A 16,948-nucleotide genomic window follows, 5' to 3' on the forward strand; every position below is an offset into this window, starting at 1 on the left:
AGGTGGAACAAGTAGGATGATACTCATAGTGGAAAGGTGATTACATATGGCGTCACACCATGCTACTTAGCAACCCAAGTCCCTGGAACCCTGAGTGATACAACAGGAAAGCAGTCTTCTTCAGGGAAGGTTTTTTTTGAGCTGATATATATTTCCCACTCGATCCCTTTCCCTGGTAAAATTCTCAGTAGCTCTTTTATGCTTCTTGTCTTCCAGTAAGAGCAAGATCTTTCAAATTAAATTTTACATTGGTAGAAATTACCCCTGGCCTTAAGGTTCCTGATCTGCCTCTCTTCGTTTTCTCAAATCTGGCTAACTCTCTGGACTGAGTTTCTTTAATCTTTTCTCCTGACTTCTCTGCCTTTTTTCTGCTCTCTTCCGTCTTCACTTCAAATTGGACATACTTCATAAAAGGATGTCTAAGTAGTTCAGCCATTCTATTGAATTGAACTTAAATATTGGACAAAATACATTTTAAGTGGTTTTTAACTAAAAGCTAATATGAAAATGTTGGAATATGTACCAATATAAACATATTATACTTACGGCTATATTCAAATACAGTTAAAAATATTACATTATGTTCCTTCTAGTAGAAATTTTAAAGGGTATACATAATTCACCTTCTGAGTCATGATGTAATTTAGATTATATTTTATTAGACATTCTTTACAAATTTAAAATACTGCTATTTTTACATGCACAGAGGAAAATCAGTTTGGATAATTATATTTAGGCATTATTAAAATCAACCACAAAATAGAGACACTTTATTGTGTCATTTATCAACATACTTGATATGTATATCTAAAGTGCATTATGTTACAAAAAATAGAGAAATTCAGCAGCACCAAGATACATTTACAAAATAAATACATCAGTTGACAAAATAAATTATGGTAAATGTGATAATAATAATTGGATTAGCCTTGGCAAAAAAAAAAAATATTCACAATGACCAATGTGCAGTTTCATAGAGCAATGGGGAAGACGGTTTTATTCCAATGCATTTACAGTATTTACAGACAATAAATATTTCTAATACTTTCCATATGTTCACTATTACAGAATCCTGTAATACGTCCTCTGAAGGTCTTTGCTAAAAATTTCAATGCCTCCTGAAAAGAGAAGGAAGGGAGAGAAGAGGAGAAAGAAAATAGATTAATTCTCCTTAACAAGTGAAAAGGCATAAAAAATAAAGGAATACAGAATTACAATGGAAAAGATTCCAGGGATTTCTTGTAAATATTCCCGATAGGTGGTATCAGTGGGATCTGCCTGATTCTCCAGAACCTTTGCTGCGGGCAGGGTCTTCAGCATGATGTAATGATCAGTGTAGCACAAGAAGAGCAAGGGCTTGGTTTCTAATTCTATATACTGTCTGAAAAAGGAGACCCTGGGGGAATTTTTCAAAGCTGCCAACTGGCAAGTCTGGGAAGAGAAGGGACACATTTGAGAGTCTGGAAATAAGACTAGGTTGTGCAATCCATCATCAAATACACCTTTGCTAAAAGCTTATTCCCCAGCGATGCCTGACATGGGTGATCCAAAGGTTGCTTATTCTGTTCAGGTTTCCATTTGGCCAATCTCTCACTAAGATAATGGTTGTTAGGAGAGTAGAGTGTGTGATTTGGAGTAAATGTTGGAAGGATGTGTAATTGAGCAGTATGTTTGGTTGGTTACTTGATGATATCAGTCATCGCTTTAGCTGTCCTTAAACACTAATGAATGAAACTATTTTTGGATTTTAGATTCTGAAGTCAAAACTAAGAACTATTTGTCTCTCACTCTGCTGGTTTTTGGAATTGATCTGGAATTAGAAATTGGGAAAACCCATATTAAATTAGAGGAAAAAAATCAATTAACTTAAAAATATAAAATAGCAGTATTTTACTGTGTTTATTACACAGAATAAATTACCACCTGGGATTAACATCTCTTCCAACCCTTTCTAAAACATTGTAGTGACAGCATTTTAAGACGGGCTGGCAGCATTTTCTCTGCTTTTCTCTCTCCCTTTCTCTTCTCTTTGTGTGTCTATTTCAGTTGTGTCTAAAAGAAGCACCTATGGAATGGAACTCAACTGCTGTGCCATTGCATTAATAGCCAGAGTGTGGGCAGAGTTTTACATGGCAGACCCATATGGTGGTGAAAACCACAGAAGAGCCAACTTTTGACAAGTTAGGAACTTCACGTGCAGCTTGAAGAAAGATAAGCAAGTTGAACATTTAGGATGCTTTCTTGTCTTAAGAAATTGACATCTTCACCAATCATTTTAATTAGAATGGCAAAATAGCTCCTAACTGCAGAGAAAATAATTTAAGATTAACATTTTTAATGATGGATGGATGTATGTTATGAAGAAAACATAAAAGGTAAGTAAAATTCGATAATTTGTGTGCTATATCAATTTTAAAATGTTTTCATGTCGAATAGTATGTAGTGAATTGTACTTAAGAATAATGCAAACAGGGAGGGGATGATGAGTATTTTGAACAATTACTTTCTCAGAAGGAAGGAAAGAAAAAAGAAATAAAGGACCAAGGAAAAGATCTTCTAATTATATTTCCCCTTGTCCAGCCAGTTTGCTTGTTATAATGGCACGTTTTAGAATAGCCAAGTAAAACATATAACATGGCCTGAAAGTATGTGAGTGTGTGTGTGTGTGTGTGTGTGTGCATGTGTGTGACAGCACTTTAGAGTCTCTTTTGAATATTGAAAACTTTTGTATTATTTCTAAGTCAATATTTACCAGGACAAAATATATGTTCTCAATTAAATGAGTCCTACTGTATCTGGACATCTCATTTACAGCATCAAAAATTCCAAAATGTGATTTCCAACATTTGAACTATAGACTTCCCACTGGTTCATGTGAGAGGAGCCAGACAGTTTTAGCTCAGTAGTTTCTCTTAAGAAATACTACATATAGGGCGCCTGGGTGGCTCAGTTGGTTGGGCGACTGCCTTCGGCTCAGGTCATGATCCCGGACTTCCAGGATCGAGTCCCGCATCAGGCTCCCAGCTCTTTGGGGAGTCTGCTTCTCCCTCTGACCTTCTTCTCTCTCATGCTCTCTCTCACTCATTCTCTCTCAAATAAATAAATAAAATCTTTTAAAAAAAATACTACATATATTTTACTAAGATTCGTGCTTGCCATATCATCAGATCACTGTATAATAATGCAAAGAGACTAAAGAGAGGACACTAATAAAAGGTCGTTTGCATATGAAACTGTAAAATATACTCCAAAAAGATTCTGTTTGGATTAGAACATTTGCATGGCCCCATTGAGTCTCATCAGTACACTCTTGAATTTCCCCGATCTTCCCTGCACCTCTTTTGGGTTGTACTGGGAGAGGGCCAACATCCGGCTGCCAGACAAACAGTGCTTTCCATGAACATCCCTCACAACCAGGAAACAGAAAGGAGAAAGCAGAAACATTCTATTTCTTTTAGTCCTAGGTCTGGATTTGATTAGGCACTGCCTAATTTTTACTAGATCTCCCTTAACATAGGGGTGGCTTTGGGCATAAGAATTGATGAGTGCTGAATTTCATTAAATTCCCAGATACTTCAGAGCATTGCAAATCCTAAATAAATGAAATCCATAAAAAAGTATACTTTCGTTTTCAGAATTCTAATAAATGTATGTACACACACACACACACACACACAGAGTACAACAATGGATAAAAATGGGTTCTGGGGGCGCCTGGGTGGCTCAGTGGGTTAAAGCCTCTGCCTTCGGCTCAGGTCATGATCCCAGGGTCCTGGGATCGAGTACCACATTGGGCTCTCTGCTCAAGCGGGGAGCCTGCTTCCCCCTCTCTCTGCCTGCCTCTCTGCTTACTTCTGATTTCTGTCTGTCAAATAAATAAATAAAAATCTTAAAAAAAAAAAGGGTTCTGGCAATAAAGCTCTTGCATTAGTTATAAATATGTAGTTAGGATCCTATCTTAAAATACATTGAATATGTGCTCTGGGCCAAGATTTACAGGGTTTGTTACCCATTATAGATCCATTAGATATTTCCAGAATAGGTCATTCACTCTGGTAAAAGTTTCTCTAGTGTCAATTACTCCTTAATTACTGAAGTGGAAATATTTATCCAATATAATTATCATTTTATAAGCTATTTAATGATGAGTTTTGTCAACTTAACTCAAAGAGAGAAGTGATGCTAAGTAGGTCCGTACTCCCCCTTGAAACATCACCCTGTAATCCTATCTCTATTAGTCAGGGGAAAGGCCTGGAGAGGTAACAAGGGATTGTAATTAATGAGATCATTAGTTGCATATGACACGTCCTTGTGTGGTTTCCTCTTTCTTTCAAACCCCACAGAAGAGCTAAACTGAAAAGTAAAGAACAGAAAAGATTGTGTTGGTGGAAATGTCTGAATTAAGAGGCAGCACTAAACACAGTGCTAGACCAAATATCCAGAGATGGGGAAACAAATCCAGTTCTGAGGACTACCTATCCCAGTTCCCAGGGCTGTTCAGGTCCTTTAGTCATGGAGTACCTTGGTTTTCTGGTTTATAAAATGAGGTTAATATTTGCTGCTTTTTCGCCTCATGGAGACACACATATCCAGATAGATAGAACAATCAGTACTAGATCTAAAAGTACCCAAACAACAAGTTACACTTTATTGTTTACTATGACAAGCATTTAACCCACGTCATCTTGTTTAATCTTTGCCCAGCCCTATGAGGTTGTTACAATTATTATCTTCACTTCACGGAAAAGGAAAGTCAGTCTTAGATAGACTATGTAATTCGCCCAAGGTTGTGAACTTTAATAGGTTCAGACCCAAGACTTGAACCTTAAGGTATCTGACCCCAAAGTCAGTGAATGCCATTACTACCTGCATCTGTGAGCCAAGAATGAACAAGCCATGTAAATGTGAAGTCTTATTATTCCTATTGCAATACCCTGGAAAATTATTTCAACTTCCCAGTGGATAAATAGATATATGAGAAAAACTTATGTCCTTCCCAAGTCAAAACTTAAAAATTTTCCGAATTCATGACTTTTTTTTTCATGGGTTGGTAGAAACCAGAGTTAAATTAAATTAAATAAATTGAGAGTGTGTGTTTAAATATTTAACATTTATTTAAATGAAAATAAATTTAAGGTTTAATTAAATATAATTAAATGGAAAATGTGACTGGCTCAGAATTGTCTACCATAGGGCATTGTTTTTTAGTGTTTGTAGATCATATCAATGCCTTCTGTGTTCACCCCTGAAGTGAAAAAAAAGTAAGAAATGACAAAAATGATCAACAAAGTTTGCCAAGGTGTGAGAGTAGGGAAATAAATAAACTTCTGCAGCAAATGATGAAGGTGGTCCTGGGTTTCTGAAGCCAGACTTAGAAGAGAAGTTCTTTGGTACAGTAGTAAAGGATTGGTGTTGGGGTTGCGATGGTGGAGGAAGAGAAACAGGTTATCCAAGCCCCGTTTGTGCTTAGGTGGTGGGAGGATACTACTTGAGGGCAGATAATATGCTGAGCTGTCTTGCTTTTGTAAGCTTTTAAATTGTGGAGCAATGGATAGAGGGACAGAAAGGGAGGACATTCTAGATTTGTTCAAGCCATGGTGGGTGGAAGGAAGGGACACTACACAGCTTAGAGCAGCACCAAAGAGAGGCTATGGGGCACAGAAGCCAGTTACCGTAAATTGAGCTCCAGCGATGTCGTGGAGATGTCATATGCGTAGTCCCCTTCTCGCCCGCTCCCAGCCATGCCAGAGTTTAGCCAGGCAGACCGAGTTCGCCGTTTCTTTTTTTCCTGCTCCTTGCGTTTTCCAGGTTTGCCTTTCTTTTTCTTGCCAGGTGTCTTCAGTGGCTGCTCTTTGTATGTCTCCACCTTGTTGGTTTCCTGAGTTAGGTATCTGCCCTCATCGTCAGACCCAAATCGGACAGGGTGGTTCTTTGTGTTGGGAGCAGGCTTGGAATTCGGGGATACCTCCGAGGTAGCTCTGATTTCAGCTGTGTGGATTTCTGCGATCAGGTGGTGAAGGAAGAATCGTCGCCGTAAATCTTGGATAGATTTCCCCTTGTCATGAAGGAGCTGATGTTCAGACACAGCTCTTTTGCTTTAAGAAAAAAAACAGGAGAGGAAGAAAAGGAGAATATTTTAGTTGTTGGTATAGACCTCAAAGACAAGAGGAAGGGCCTTTGATTACTCAAAGCATAAGCTGGAAGGGCAGCAAGCTTGTGGAGCAGGGAAAGAGCAGAGAGGGAAGGGAAGTGTGGGCAGTTCAGAGTCTGTAGCCCCAAATCCCATTTATGCCGCTCCCTAGGTCTGTGGCTTTGGTGAGAACATGCCCCTCTCCATTTAAAAGGCAGGGGTCAGATTGGAGATTTCTGTGCTCTCTTCTCAACTTAAAACATTATGATTCTGTAATTCTCAGCAATGGACAGAAAAAAACGAGCTTTTTTTCATGTTTTTCAGACTTATGTTGGGAAAATAAATCCAGATGTCCTAGCCGTGAAATTAAAAGGAGGCTGAATTTACTTGAGTACTCACCCGAGTGCACAGCCACGTACACACGCGCGCGCGCGCACACACACACATACACACACACTAATCCCCTATTAAGAAAATAATAATACCGAATCTCAGAGAACAGCAAGCTTTAAGACAAAAGGCAAACAGAAGCTGAAGATGAAGTGAGCCGTAGAGGCTGTCTAGGGAACTACCTAACAGACTGAATTTTAATACGAGGAGTAGAGTACAGGCTACCAAGAGCCTATATTTGAAAGCAAGTGTCAGATAGAGAGTATGTGTATTTTTCTGTAAAGTAGTGGGTGGTCCCTTTAAAATGGGTTTCTTTGTGTTTAAATTGAGATCATCCTATTTTTCCCGTGCATCAAGTTATTTTTTTTTAATTTAGAATTTCAGAGGGTATTATCCTTAGTATTAAATTGAGATATTCACTTTTCTACTTGTTCTCTTTGTCTTAAAAAATGTCTCTAGGAGCAAGTATGAAGTGGCTTTTCTGTTTAAACAACACTCTAATGAAGTGTAGTGGAAGAGAATGTAGTGGAAGAGAATCAACTAATTTCCCATCAATCCTTTTAGATGGCACCCTGACTCTTGTTTAAATGTCCATCCACATATGCTTGTATTATTCTTGTGTATATTATTAACCATATGCAGGGATCACATACATGAATCAGTCATATCATGCCTGCTTCAGCTGTGCCTTACTTTACTCCAATTTCTGCCACTCTGTAACTCTTCAAAATGGTTCATGGTCAAGCATCTGAGGGTGTTTCACAGGGCTATCTCCCATCTCATCTTACCTCTCTCACACAGTATCTGGGTCCCTTATTTGTTTATATTAGTACAACTTCTTTAACTCCTCAGAGAAATATGAAAATAAAAATAGCATTAACTTCATTTTATAGATAGGGAAGTTGAGGTTCAGAGAGATTCAGTGACCTGCCTTTGTCGAAAACAGACAGAACCAGGGATCCAAAAATCAGGTCCTCTGATTCTGAGACCAAAGATTGCCTTTCAGTGACCTCAATCCTTTCTTCTGTGGAAGCAGAAGTGTATGTTGAAACAAGAAGTGAAGGGCAAAGAGTAAAAAGCTTGCAGTGGGAACCATGAAGGACAGTGGGCAAATGGATAGCAATTTATCGGTTTACTTGAAGATCAAGCTTACTTCTCCAACAAGGCCATTTTCATCCCCCCAAAAAAGGAACTAGGATTTCTAGAGTTTGGATTATCACTGGGGGAAATTGAGAGATTTCCTAGTCATATTGTGAATCAAAGTAGAATAAGACATGAAAATACAGGCATTATTTCTCTAGACCTTATACCCAGAATACCAGCTTCCCTTTAGTGTTTTAGTGTGTGGACTGACTTTAAGCCGTGCAGCTTGTTCAAAAAAGACATGACTTAATGGAAAGGAATTTAACAGGAGCCTGGTTTAAATGAGGCATGAAGGAGTCTCTCTTCCTTTTTGAAGGTGCCACATGTGACTAGATTGAAATTCACTTACTTTATAGCAATAGTTAGTATTCTGGAAACTTTTAATAATATACAAATTTGAGGTTTTGGTACAAATATATTTATACTCTCTAATAACATTCTTGAAGAATAAGTGGGAATTAATCGCATATTTCATAAGTGTTGCAGTTTCATAAGATGTATCCTTTAGCAAAATGTCCCATTAAAGTTGTTCTTAACCAGTGATCATTTATAGGACCTGGGGCTTTTCTTTCTTTCTCAGTTCCTGGAAGATAACCACCCGATCTGTATTCCTCTCCAAATGTATAATACAGCCCATCCTAGATTAACTCGAAGCCAAAACTTTTAATGGTTGGTCTGTTCTAATCAGGCCACCACTGCTTATGCCCCCTCTGGCTGGCATATATGCCTGTCATCTTGGCCAGCCTGTCAACTGTGAGTCACAGTGCCTTCTTAACCCAAGCACTGCACTTTCCCAGGATGGTTCTCATGAGAAAAGGAGGGGTCAGTCTATCCTTCTGTTTTATAAAAAGTTTACAAAGATGGCACAAGTCCGTTCAGTTTAAAATAGCGTCTCTCTTGTGAGGTACCAAGCTTCTTTCTGCCTTTAGGGGCAATTGTTAACATAATATTAGAAAACCCAGATTTTCTTAAGTGCTAAATCTCACAGATTTTCTTAAATGCTAAATCTCAAACACAAGGAACAGCTCAAAGACTTCTGCATTTAAAATATTTTGAAGAATGAATTTCTGATTGGGCAACTGCACTGGAAGATCAGGGATTTAATACTATCTTTATCGTCAACAAGGAGTAAGATCCCTGGAGCATTTTACTTATTTTCAAAACAAGACGTGAACTGACACAAGGGTAAATAACTAGCTTGTACTAACTAGATATACACAGGTGGGGAGCAATGAATCCAAAGTAAGGAGGCTTTCCATTTAGATAATTCTGAAATATTTATGTGATAAATATGGCCTCAATAATAGTCTATTAATCTATACATCTGCAAACATCCCCTAGCCCAGTGGTTTGCACGGCGTTTGTTACAATCCTAATATGGTATGTTTATGGTCTCCTTTGATTACTGTAAAAAATTTTTCAGAAATATGGGAGAAATGCTTAAGATAGGTTACTATAAATTTAGTCAAAACATAGCTCTTCTGCTCTAAAGAAAAATCACTCTCCAGGGAGTTTTCAGGGAAGAAGAGAAAATTGAAGGAGCTATCAAGGAACGCAGGGAGCAAAGGGAGTGATGGGACTGCCTCTTCCAGCACAGAAAGGAGCAGCAGGCTTGTGTTGAGGCTCAGCTATTTACGAAGGAGTCTGGGTTTGAGGACAAAAGTTCTGTGGTACATGCACGAGTCAGGGTTCGGGTGTTAGAGTGAAGATGACTCACCACAAGTCCCTTCCAACTCAAATGACTCAGTCAAAAGTTATGCTTTTCATTAAATGGAATAGACCCAGTCTGGCTCCCAAGCAAATCAGCCAATTATGTTTTAGGTTCTGAATCTACTGGAATTCCCTCTTTAACTTAAACACAAAGGTTGCTACCTGCTGAAAGTCATGTTCATTGGGACAAGAATGTCTATAGGCCTCACTTTCCAACCTCCAATTTATTCATGCTCTAGCCCCATTAGCTAAAATCTTCTGGACTATCACAACTTATAACTGCCTCCTCTGCATGGCTTAGGAAGTGTTATTGTTGTAGTAGTACCCCCACCACTCCTCAAAGTCAGTCCCTAGTTAGAAAAAATATCTAAAGCAATTTCTCTAATACTTGGTGTGAAAAGTAATTGGGGAGTAATATGATTTGATTATATGTTAACATTTCTTTCAAGAAATTAGGTTGATTTAGTGTAATAGTAGACTAATGTTTTGTCTAGCACGCAAAATTTACTGTTACTTGGCAGCAATGCAAAAGTAATGACTTGTTTTTTTAAACTCCATTTGGCTGTAATAATTTGATGAAACATCTTCATCTACTGATGATTTCAGCCTTCAGGAAAAACCATGGCTGTAATATGATGATCTATTAGCCATTAACTATAAGAATGTTTTGTGGTAGTTTTATAACCATCTGCTGAGTGTGAGTGTTTAACTACAATATTATATTTCACCCACAAACAAAACTATAACAGAGTCGCTGGCTGTTAAATGGTTTCTGATGTGTATTTTGCAAGGTGCAACAAAGAAAGAGTTAAAAATAGCCTTTAGGACTACTTAGCACTATTTTTATGTCATAACTGTGGATTTAATCATGGTCCATTTACTGTTTCTCAAAAGAGAAAACAGGTATTTCTCAAGCAACTGTAAAGAGAAATATGGCTCTGTTTCAAGACAGTATTTCTTGGCCAGTATTTAAGCGTGCTTTTAAAAATTCACTCTTCATCTATATCTATATCTATATCTATCTATCTATCTATATATATATATATATGGACTTTAAATAATTTAACACAAGCCTTAAAAAGAGGAAAACGTCTGAAGACAATTTTCAGAAATACATCAGTAAAATGTTAATTTGAAGAATACAATGCAGCTTTATCTTCAGTACAATGTTCTACACAATTTGCCTTAGGAGATTCGTAATAGATTTTCATTTTGGTGCCAAGGTTCAGACATGTCTAAAGTAATTTCATTTAAGGATTTTCTGCTCTAATAATAATAGACCAAGGGCACATATAAAACAGTTGCCTTTTTGTACACCCTCGGGAATTTACAAGGAAGCACCATGAACTCCATTGTAAATATTGGATATTGCTATTTTTATTGTTAGTGTAAAAACCCCTTAATTCCTTCTCCAGAGGGAAACTCCTCTCAGTTCTCAATCTTTATGGTTTTCCCATCCTGAACAGAGTCTGCAGCTTAAAAATCACCCAAAGATGGCATTACACACATTAAGGTACTTCTAGGTCCAACAGATTATTAAGATAGTGTTACTCAGCTGCTCTTCCAACTTGCAATCATACAACATGGTAATATTTCTCTGGTGTGCTTGGATGTATGATTATGTTAAAGTCAAAATTATCCTTAAAAGAACCACCAAATGAGAATGCCAAAACACAAGTTTTCGGTCTACAATACAAACATTTGACTCCAGATTAAAGAACTGTTAGCAGTAAGTCCAAGAAAAAACAATTTTCCTCACCTAAATATTCATTTTGGAGTCAGGCACTCTAGCGTTCCTGAACTGTATCAATACTAACGTTGGAGTTGTGCCATTGCAAAGTTGTTACTACTTTATTATATAATATGCTTTCATTATGTAATGTGGTTCATTTCATATGCTCAAAATTATGTCATTCATAATAAAGTTAGATGTAAGGCTTCTGCTTTTCACACACAAACTGCCACCCACATTCAGTCTGTAAATCAAACGCACACAGACCTGTGTCCCCTGGCTCCCTCAGCTTCTGAGTTATCCGTCTCCTGTAATCCTCAGCGTTTCAAAACCTTCTCAGGTCCTGGAAGTATAACCTTTTCCTTTCACTACAGATAGATGATCTTTGTCCAGAGGAGATTCTGCGCTCCTCTTACGGAAACTCATGGAAGGTTTGTCTCTTGCCTGTCTCCCCTTGAGGTTCAGTCAGTGCTCCCGCCGGGATTATAGGCACTGTCTCAGCCCCCGGCAGGTAGCCGGCTTTCCCTGCTTTTTAACTCGGGCAAGGAGCATCAGTGACCGCTGCGAGCCCTCGGCAGCGCCCCAGCCTGGCGGCCTCTCCCACTGGCCCTCCCAGCCCTCACCCGGCGCCCCGAGGAGGACGGGGCACTTACAGCCGGCGGCCGAGCTCCTCCACCGAGCGCCCGCAGGAGGGCACCGAGTAGCTCAGGAGGAACACCGCGACGCTCCACTGCTGAACCAGCCTCCGCAGCATCGTATCCTCTCGCTCTCGGGACCTGCAAGAGTGGAAAGGGGCCCGAAGTGTCAGTCCGGAATCTCCATCTCCCGGGACTACCACGCTCCCGGTTTTAGCTGGCTCTCACTTAGCCTCTTCGACACCAAGGGCATCTCCCAAGTTGCAAAGAAAAGAAAGAAAGAAAGAAAAAAAAAACTTTCTCTGAAGCCTCTCAGCACTTACTTATTTAGGAATCAGCTACTGCAACTGTGCTTTTTCCAAAACCACACAGGCAAAAAGGGACCAAAAGGAAAACAAAACAAAACAAAAATCAGAGACGTTCCTCTGCAATGATAACCACAATGAAATGCTTTTATATATGCATCAATGATGAGCAGCGTGTTTACACGTCTTCCCTATCAATGTCTAATTAAATCTAGCCGGCAGTTCTCCCAGGTTCGTGGAGCAGAGCTAAGCCCTTCCTAAAAAGAGAAGAAAGTTTCCCTCCTCTGAAGTCAGCTTCTTTGCGAACTAGGCCGTCTTGTTCCAGAGCCACTTGTAGAGACCCACATATATATACATAGCTGTCTGTCTACCTCCTCTGGTGGGCTGGTTGCTTCCGGAAAGTTGATTCCACACACCCTGAGAACAAGTTTCAAGTGCGTGTGTCGTCGATCAGAAGGGCCAGGTGGCAACGAGGGCGGGTTAATAGCGGCGCGGAGGGGAGGCGGCGGCCCGAGCGGCAGGGCAGCGGCGGCCCCGCTTCACGGGCGGGGAGGCATGCTGGCCGGGCGGCGCAGGTTGGAGGCGAGTTGAAAGCCTAGCAGAGGAATGTTCACACGCTCCCAGGCAAACCTGCCGGAGAAGTGAGCTAGTCGCAAAGAGGTGGCGCCCTTGGAACGCGCGCGGGGCGAGCAAGGGCGCGGGCGCGCGGGGGGCGGGGGCGGCGACGGGCGGCCGGAGCTAGCAGAGGGGAGCTCTGAGCTGGGAGTGTACTGCGAGCGGCTGAGCTCCCCGCGCCTCCGGTTCGGCGGCCCCCGGCGCTGCCCGGAGGTCCCCCGAGCCCCACCCCAGAGCGCCGGTCCCGCGCGCCATCCCGGGGACCGGGGGCGTGGGCGGATCTGCCAGTTCCCGCTGGGTCTGACCGGCCCCAGACTGCACGGCGGAGAAGCGCGCTGAGGTCCCCGAGGGCGTGCGGGCGACCCGAAACAGTCACCGCTCCCGGCGCGTCACGCCAGCCGCGCCCGACTAGACGCGCGGCCGCCGAGGCCGCTGGGGGCGAACCGGCAAGGCGGAGGCCGAGGAGTAAGGGGCTGGAGAGCGTGGGCGCCCGGAATTCTCCGCGGGGAGGTCGCGGGAGGTTGGCCCTTGGCTTTAAGGAACCCTAAGGCCGCCCGGGAGCTTGGGGAGCGACACGGGAACCCTCCTCCATGGCCCTTTCCGGGGACCCGCTGAGTGGGGAGCATCGCCTAAGGCGGGGGTGGGGGGAGCGTTCGCTTAGAAGAGTAAAAAAGGTTCCAGACTTCAGGTCGAGATTGCATTTCTTGCTGTCTTAGAATAACTGAGGACATCTGGAGCTGGTCCAAGAAAACCCGAATACGTGATGGAGACCCTCTTTTTAATTGCCGAGGTGGACCGACACTCCTGGGGAGCGCACGCGGCCCCTTCGCTCACCGACTAGACTCTAACCCACCCTTTCCCGACAACCTACTCTCTCACCCCCACCCCACCCCATCCCCCGCCCAATCCCCTGTTACATATTCTGGGATGACTCTATCCGTGTCGCTTCAGCCCGCAGATGAAGCGGAACTATCGCTGTACGCGGCTCTGCCTCGGAGAAGCGAAGGGAAAGCAGGGGGTTCTTCCCAAAAGTACTGGGCGGGGAAGAAGACTGCTCTGAATTACAGGGCAGTATCATCTAGGAAAGGATTGCAGCGGATGTGAACGCCCGCCCCACGGATTCCTCTATCTTTCTGAAATGAACGCGGGTAGTTGGGAACCATTCAAGGGATGTTTGTCTTCTAGACAGACAACCCCACTGGTACGTTTCAATGCGCTGTGTGATTTGGAGATGTGAGGTGATTTAGGGAGCCTGACCTTTTATCAAGTCTGGCTTCCTGTCTGATGCACCGCGGATTTTACCGAGGGTGGGTGAAATAGCGCCCTCTCCCTCGCTGATCTCGGTTCCCTTTCCCCCTCGTTAAGTGCAGATAGCTAGCAGTTAATATTAGCTCCTTAGTTTGGGTGACAGTCACCCCTTCTCACAAGTTTCTTTCTCCCTCATTTGCTTACTCTAAACTCCATACTTAAAAAAACTTGGCTTCCTCCCACTGGAAAAAAAAAATCTGGGAATTTCCACAATTTCCCTCGTTTAAGAATTTCTAAATGTTAGATCTATTTGCATGGCATGAAAAGACAAAGTATCAGCACTCAGAAATGTCAATCTTTGAACCTCTGACACTTTCTGATTTATAATAAATTCTTTCCAAAAAGAAGCCGGAGCCTTAAAGCAAGCGTTAGATCTGAAGGGGGAAAATCTGTAAACAAAACAAAACAAAAAAAGTAAATCACAAATGATCTATTTAACACTTGCAAGTTGTTTAATATTAAAATGATAATATTTGCTTCCACAATAAAAAGCCCAAAAGTACTTAGCCAAATTTCAAACTACCCAGGCTTTAAAAAGTCAACCCTCTCCCAATAAAAGTTTAAGACATAGGTTGAAAATATCAAATCACTTATGCTGTAAATAAATTCATTATTCTCTCAGAACATTATAAATTAGAGGCTGCCATCAATAGACTACTTTGATTTATGTTGCTTTTTCTACTAATGAAACAAAATGGACCCCCTCCCTTTCTTTTCCCCACACACTTTTCTGATGTTAATGGCAAAAAATCTATCCAATATTTTTAGAATTTCCTTTCCTCCACAAAAAGAGAAAATATGGACACAGGAAAAATAAATAGTCTTTATATACTTGGACTCCTGAAGCTTCCTAATAATGTATTACTTCACCTTTTCCTTGATTTACAGTCTTCTCTGCTCTTCTGGCCAAATGAAGGGAATCTTCTCAGCGGTCTCTTCCAGAAATAATTTTTGTTGATGTTCCTCAGAAAACTAAAATTAAGTCTTAAATGAATTAAAAACTTCCTAAGAAGGCTCTTCTGTTCTCACTAAAGGCAATTATTAGAAAGCAGTTATATGTGCTAAGCTGCCCTGTTTATTACCTTGAGTAGAAATTCTCCTCAATATATACTCAGGACCCTGACTTTTAGCCTTTCTGAAAAGGATATTTTCTGACATCATAATCTAGTTCCCAGTATAAGTGAATAACCTCCAGGATAATGCTGAGAACACATGACTACAAATGAGATGACTTCACACTAGCAGGGTTTGGGGGTTTTTTGGCGCGGGGTGGGGGGGGTTGCTTAGGCATGGAGTGAGTGCCAATAGAGGCTGAATGCTTGCTTAGGCCTTGCTATCACTTAAATGCACCTTAGCAAATAGGAAGATCTAAAGGCCTGTCCTTAATCTGAAGTATTTCCATGTGAAGACAGGTTAGCATTGTGAGATCTACACCTACACGAATGCCTAGCCCATGAGCAAGCTCCAAACTTCCATCTTCCAGTCCCCAATCGCAGCATTATATGCCAATTTTAAGAAGAGATTTTCTAAACTTTTAAGTACACTTATACTCCTAAATTCATGTTAAAATAACCAATTGATGGATATCTCCAGGGATATCTCCTATTGCAATTAAGTAAAAAACCCTAACATTTATGTTTAGCTTTTTAATCTCTCTTTTTCCTCCTCAGCCCAAACAAGCAAGCAAACAAACACACAAACCAAAAAGGTACCTATAGCTCTTTAAACAATGCACCTGGGCTCAGAAATTCCCTTATAACCAATCAGCATCCCTTATCTAATTACCAATAACATTTGTCAGTCTGTAGCTCCAAGCTATTTTTCTGAAAACCAAACAACTGAACTCATCCCTTCTCCTAACTTTTTCTTTGTTTACATAGAGAAGTTTGCAAAATTACCTCAAGTAAAATTATTTGATTCTATTAGAATATGGTCTGAGACTTGAGAGGAGGCCATTGCCAGCTGATATCAAGGTAGCAAAAAAGAGGATGTAATGCATTTAAATTCCAAGTAGGTTTAGGAAAGGGTGTATGATTATTATTAAATCTGTTCCTAGTTAGGTGATAAGACCCAAACAGAGGCTATCTTCTCCAGGAACAGGGCTGGCTGCTGACATCTGCAGGAACTGCCTCAGGGAGAAATGCCTAGACATGCAACTGGGCTGATGAGATTCTCTTATTGGAAAAGTGGGTTTCACTTGATCCTCACCCTTCCCTATGTTCTGGGCCATGTTTAGCTTTCCCCAAACATGACCAGAAAGTTCAGTAATGAAGCACTTTGCCCCAAGACCACAAGCCCATATGAGCTAAGAAGGTCTTTAGGAAATGGAGGTCTCTAGGGACCAGTTCTCCAAGGTCAAGTACTTGTGTACCTTCTAAACGTATGACCTTCATAACACCTCTGAGGAGTCTTCTGGCCAGGGATGGTGCTCCTGTGTGTGTGTGTGTGTGTGTGTGTGTGTGTGTGTGTGTTGGGCGAGGGGGTGAGGTGGGAGGGTGGGCGAGGGGTGTTAGAAACAGGAGTCCTGATGTCCTGGACTGATGCCTGACAGATGCCCTTGGCTGGGCCGAGTTCTTGGCTCCTCAAAGTAGGCAACTCTGAACTTGTGCGAGACCACAGGGAGAGTCCCACCTGGCTCAGACGACAACCCCTCAACCCGCAACTGATCTCTGGTGGGGCGGTGCCACACAGCCTTCCTGGCCAGTTCCCAGCTCCTCTGTGAGTAGAAGAATCATGCTTTCTTAAAGTGTGAGTCCTGCTGTTTGCAAGGCGCTGCCCTCGGGAGTCACTTGGGACCTCCAAAACTGTTTACTTCCCTAACGCCATTCTCTACCCCTGCAAAACACGGCAGCTCTCAGTCTCTCCCCGACGCAGCACCCGAAGTAGGGTGCCCATCCCCTCTGGCATAAAGACATCGGGCACCTCAGATGGGCGTTGTGTCTCTTTCGCTTTCAGCTTGTGGTGACGGTGTCTTCGGGTT

At 41.6% G+C, this 16,948-nt stretch overlaps 1 protein-coding gene across 4 annotated transcripts; it reads right to left on the minus strand.

The window, feature by feature from the left end:
• Nucleotides 1-637: 637 nt before the first annotated feature.
• Nucleotides 638-14,969, minus strand: LOC111159977 (parathyroid hormone like hormone). 4 transcript variants are annotated; one of them, XM_022522699.1, is made up of 4 exons: nt 12,064-12,387; nt 11,759-11,881; nt 5,673-6,095; nt 638-1,118 (listed from the first exon to the last, which is right to left on the minus strand). In XM_022522699.1, the coding sequence occupies exons 2-4, from the start codon at nt 11,857-11,859 to the stop codon at nt 1,109-1,111; spliced, it is 534 nt and encodes a 177-aa protein (XP_022378407.1). In that variant the 5' UTR covers nt 11,860-11,881; nt 12,064-12,387; the 3' UTR covers nt 638-1,108. The 4 variants fall into 4 exon arrangements, with proteins under 4 accessions (XP_022378407.1, XP_022378409.1, XP_022378408.1 ...); XM_022522701.1 differs by lacking the exon at nt 12,064-12,387 and adding an exon at nt 14,839-14,969 and having other exon boundaries at nt 641-1,118; XM_022522700.1 differs by lacking the exon at nt 12,064-12,387 and adding an exon at nt 12,417-12,754 and having other exon boundaries at nt 867-1,118.
• Between the last annotated feature and the right edge of the window lie 1,979 nt (nt 14,970-16,948).

The sequence above is a fragment of the Enhydra lutris genome, unplaced genomic scaffold (genome assembly GCF_002288905.1).
Source record: "Enhydra lutris kenyoni isolate GAN:26980312 unplaced genomic scaffold, ASM228890v2 scaffoldscaffold72, whole genome shotgun sequence".
Classification (NCBI taxonomy): domain Eukaryota; kingdom Metazoa; phylum Chordata; class Mammalia; order Carnivora; family Mustelidae; genus Enhydra; species Enhydra lutris.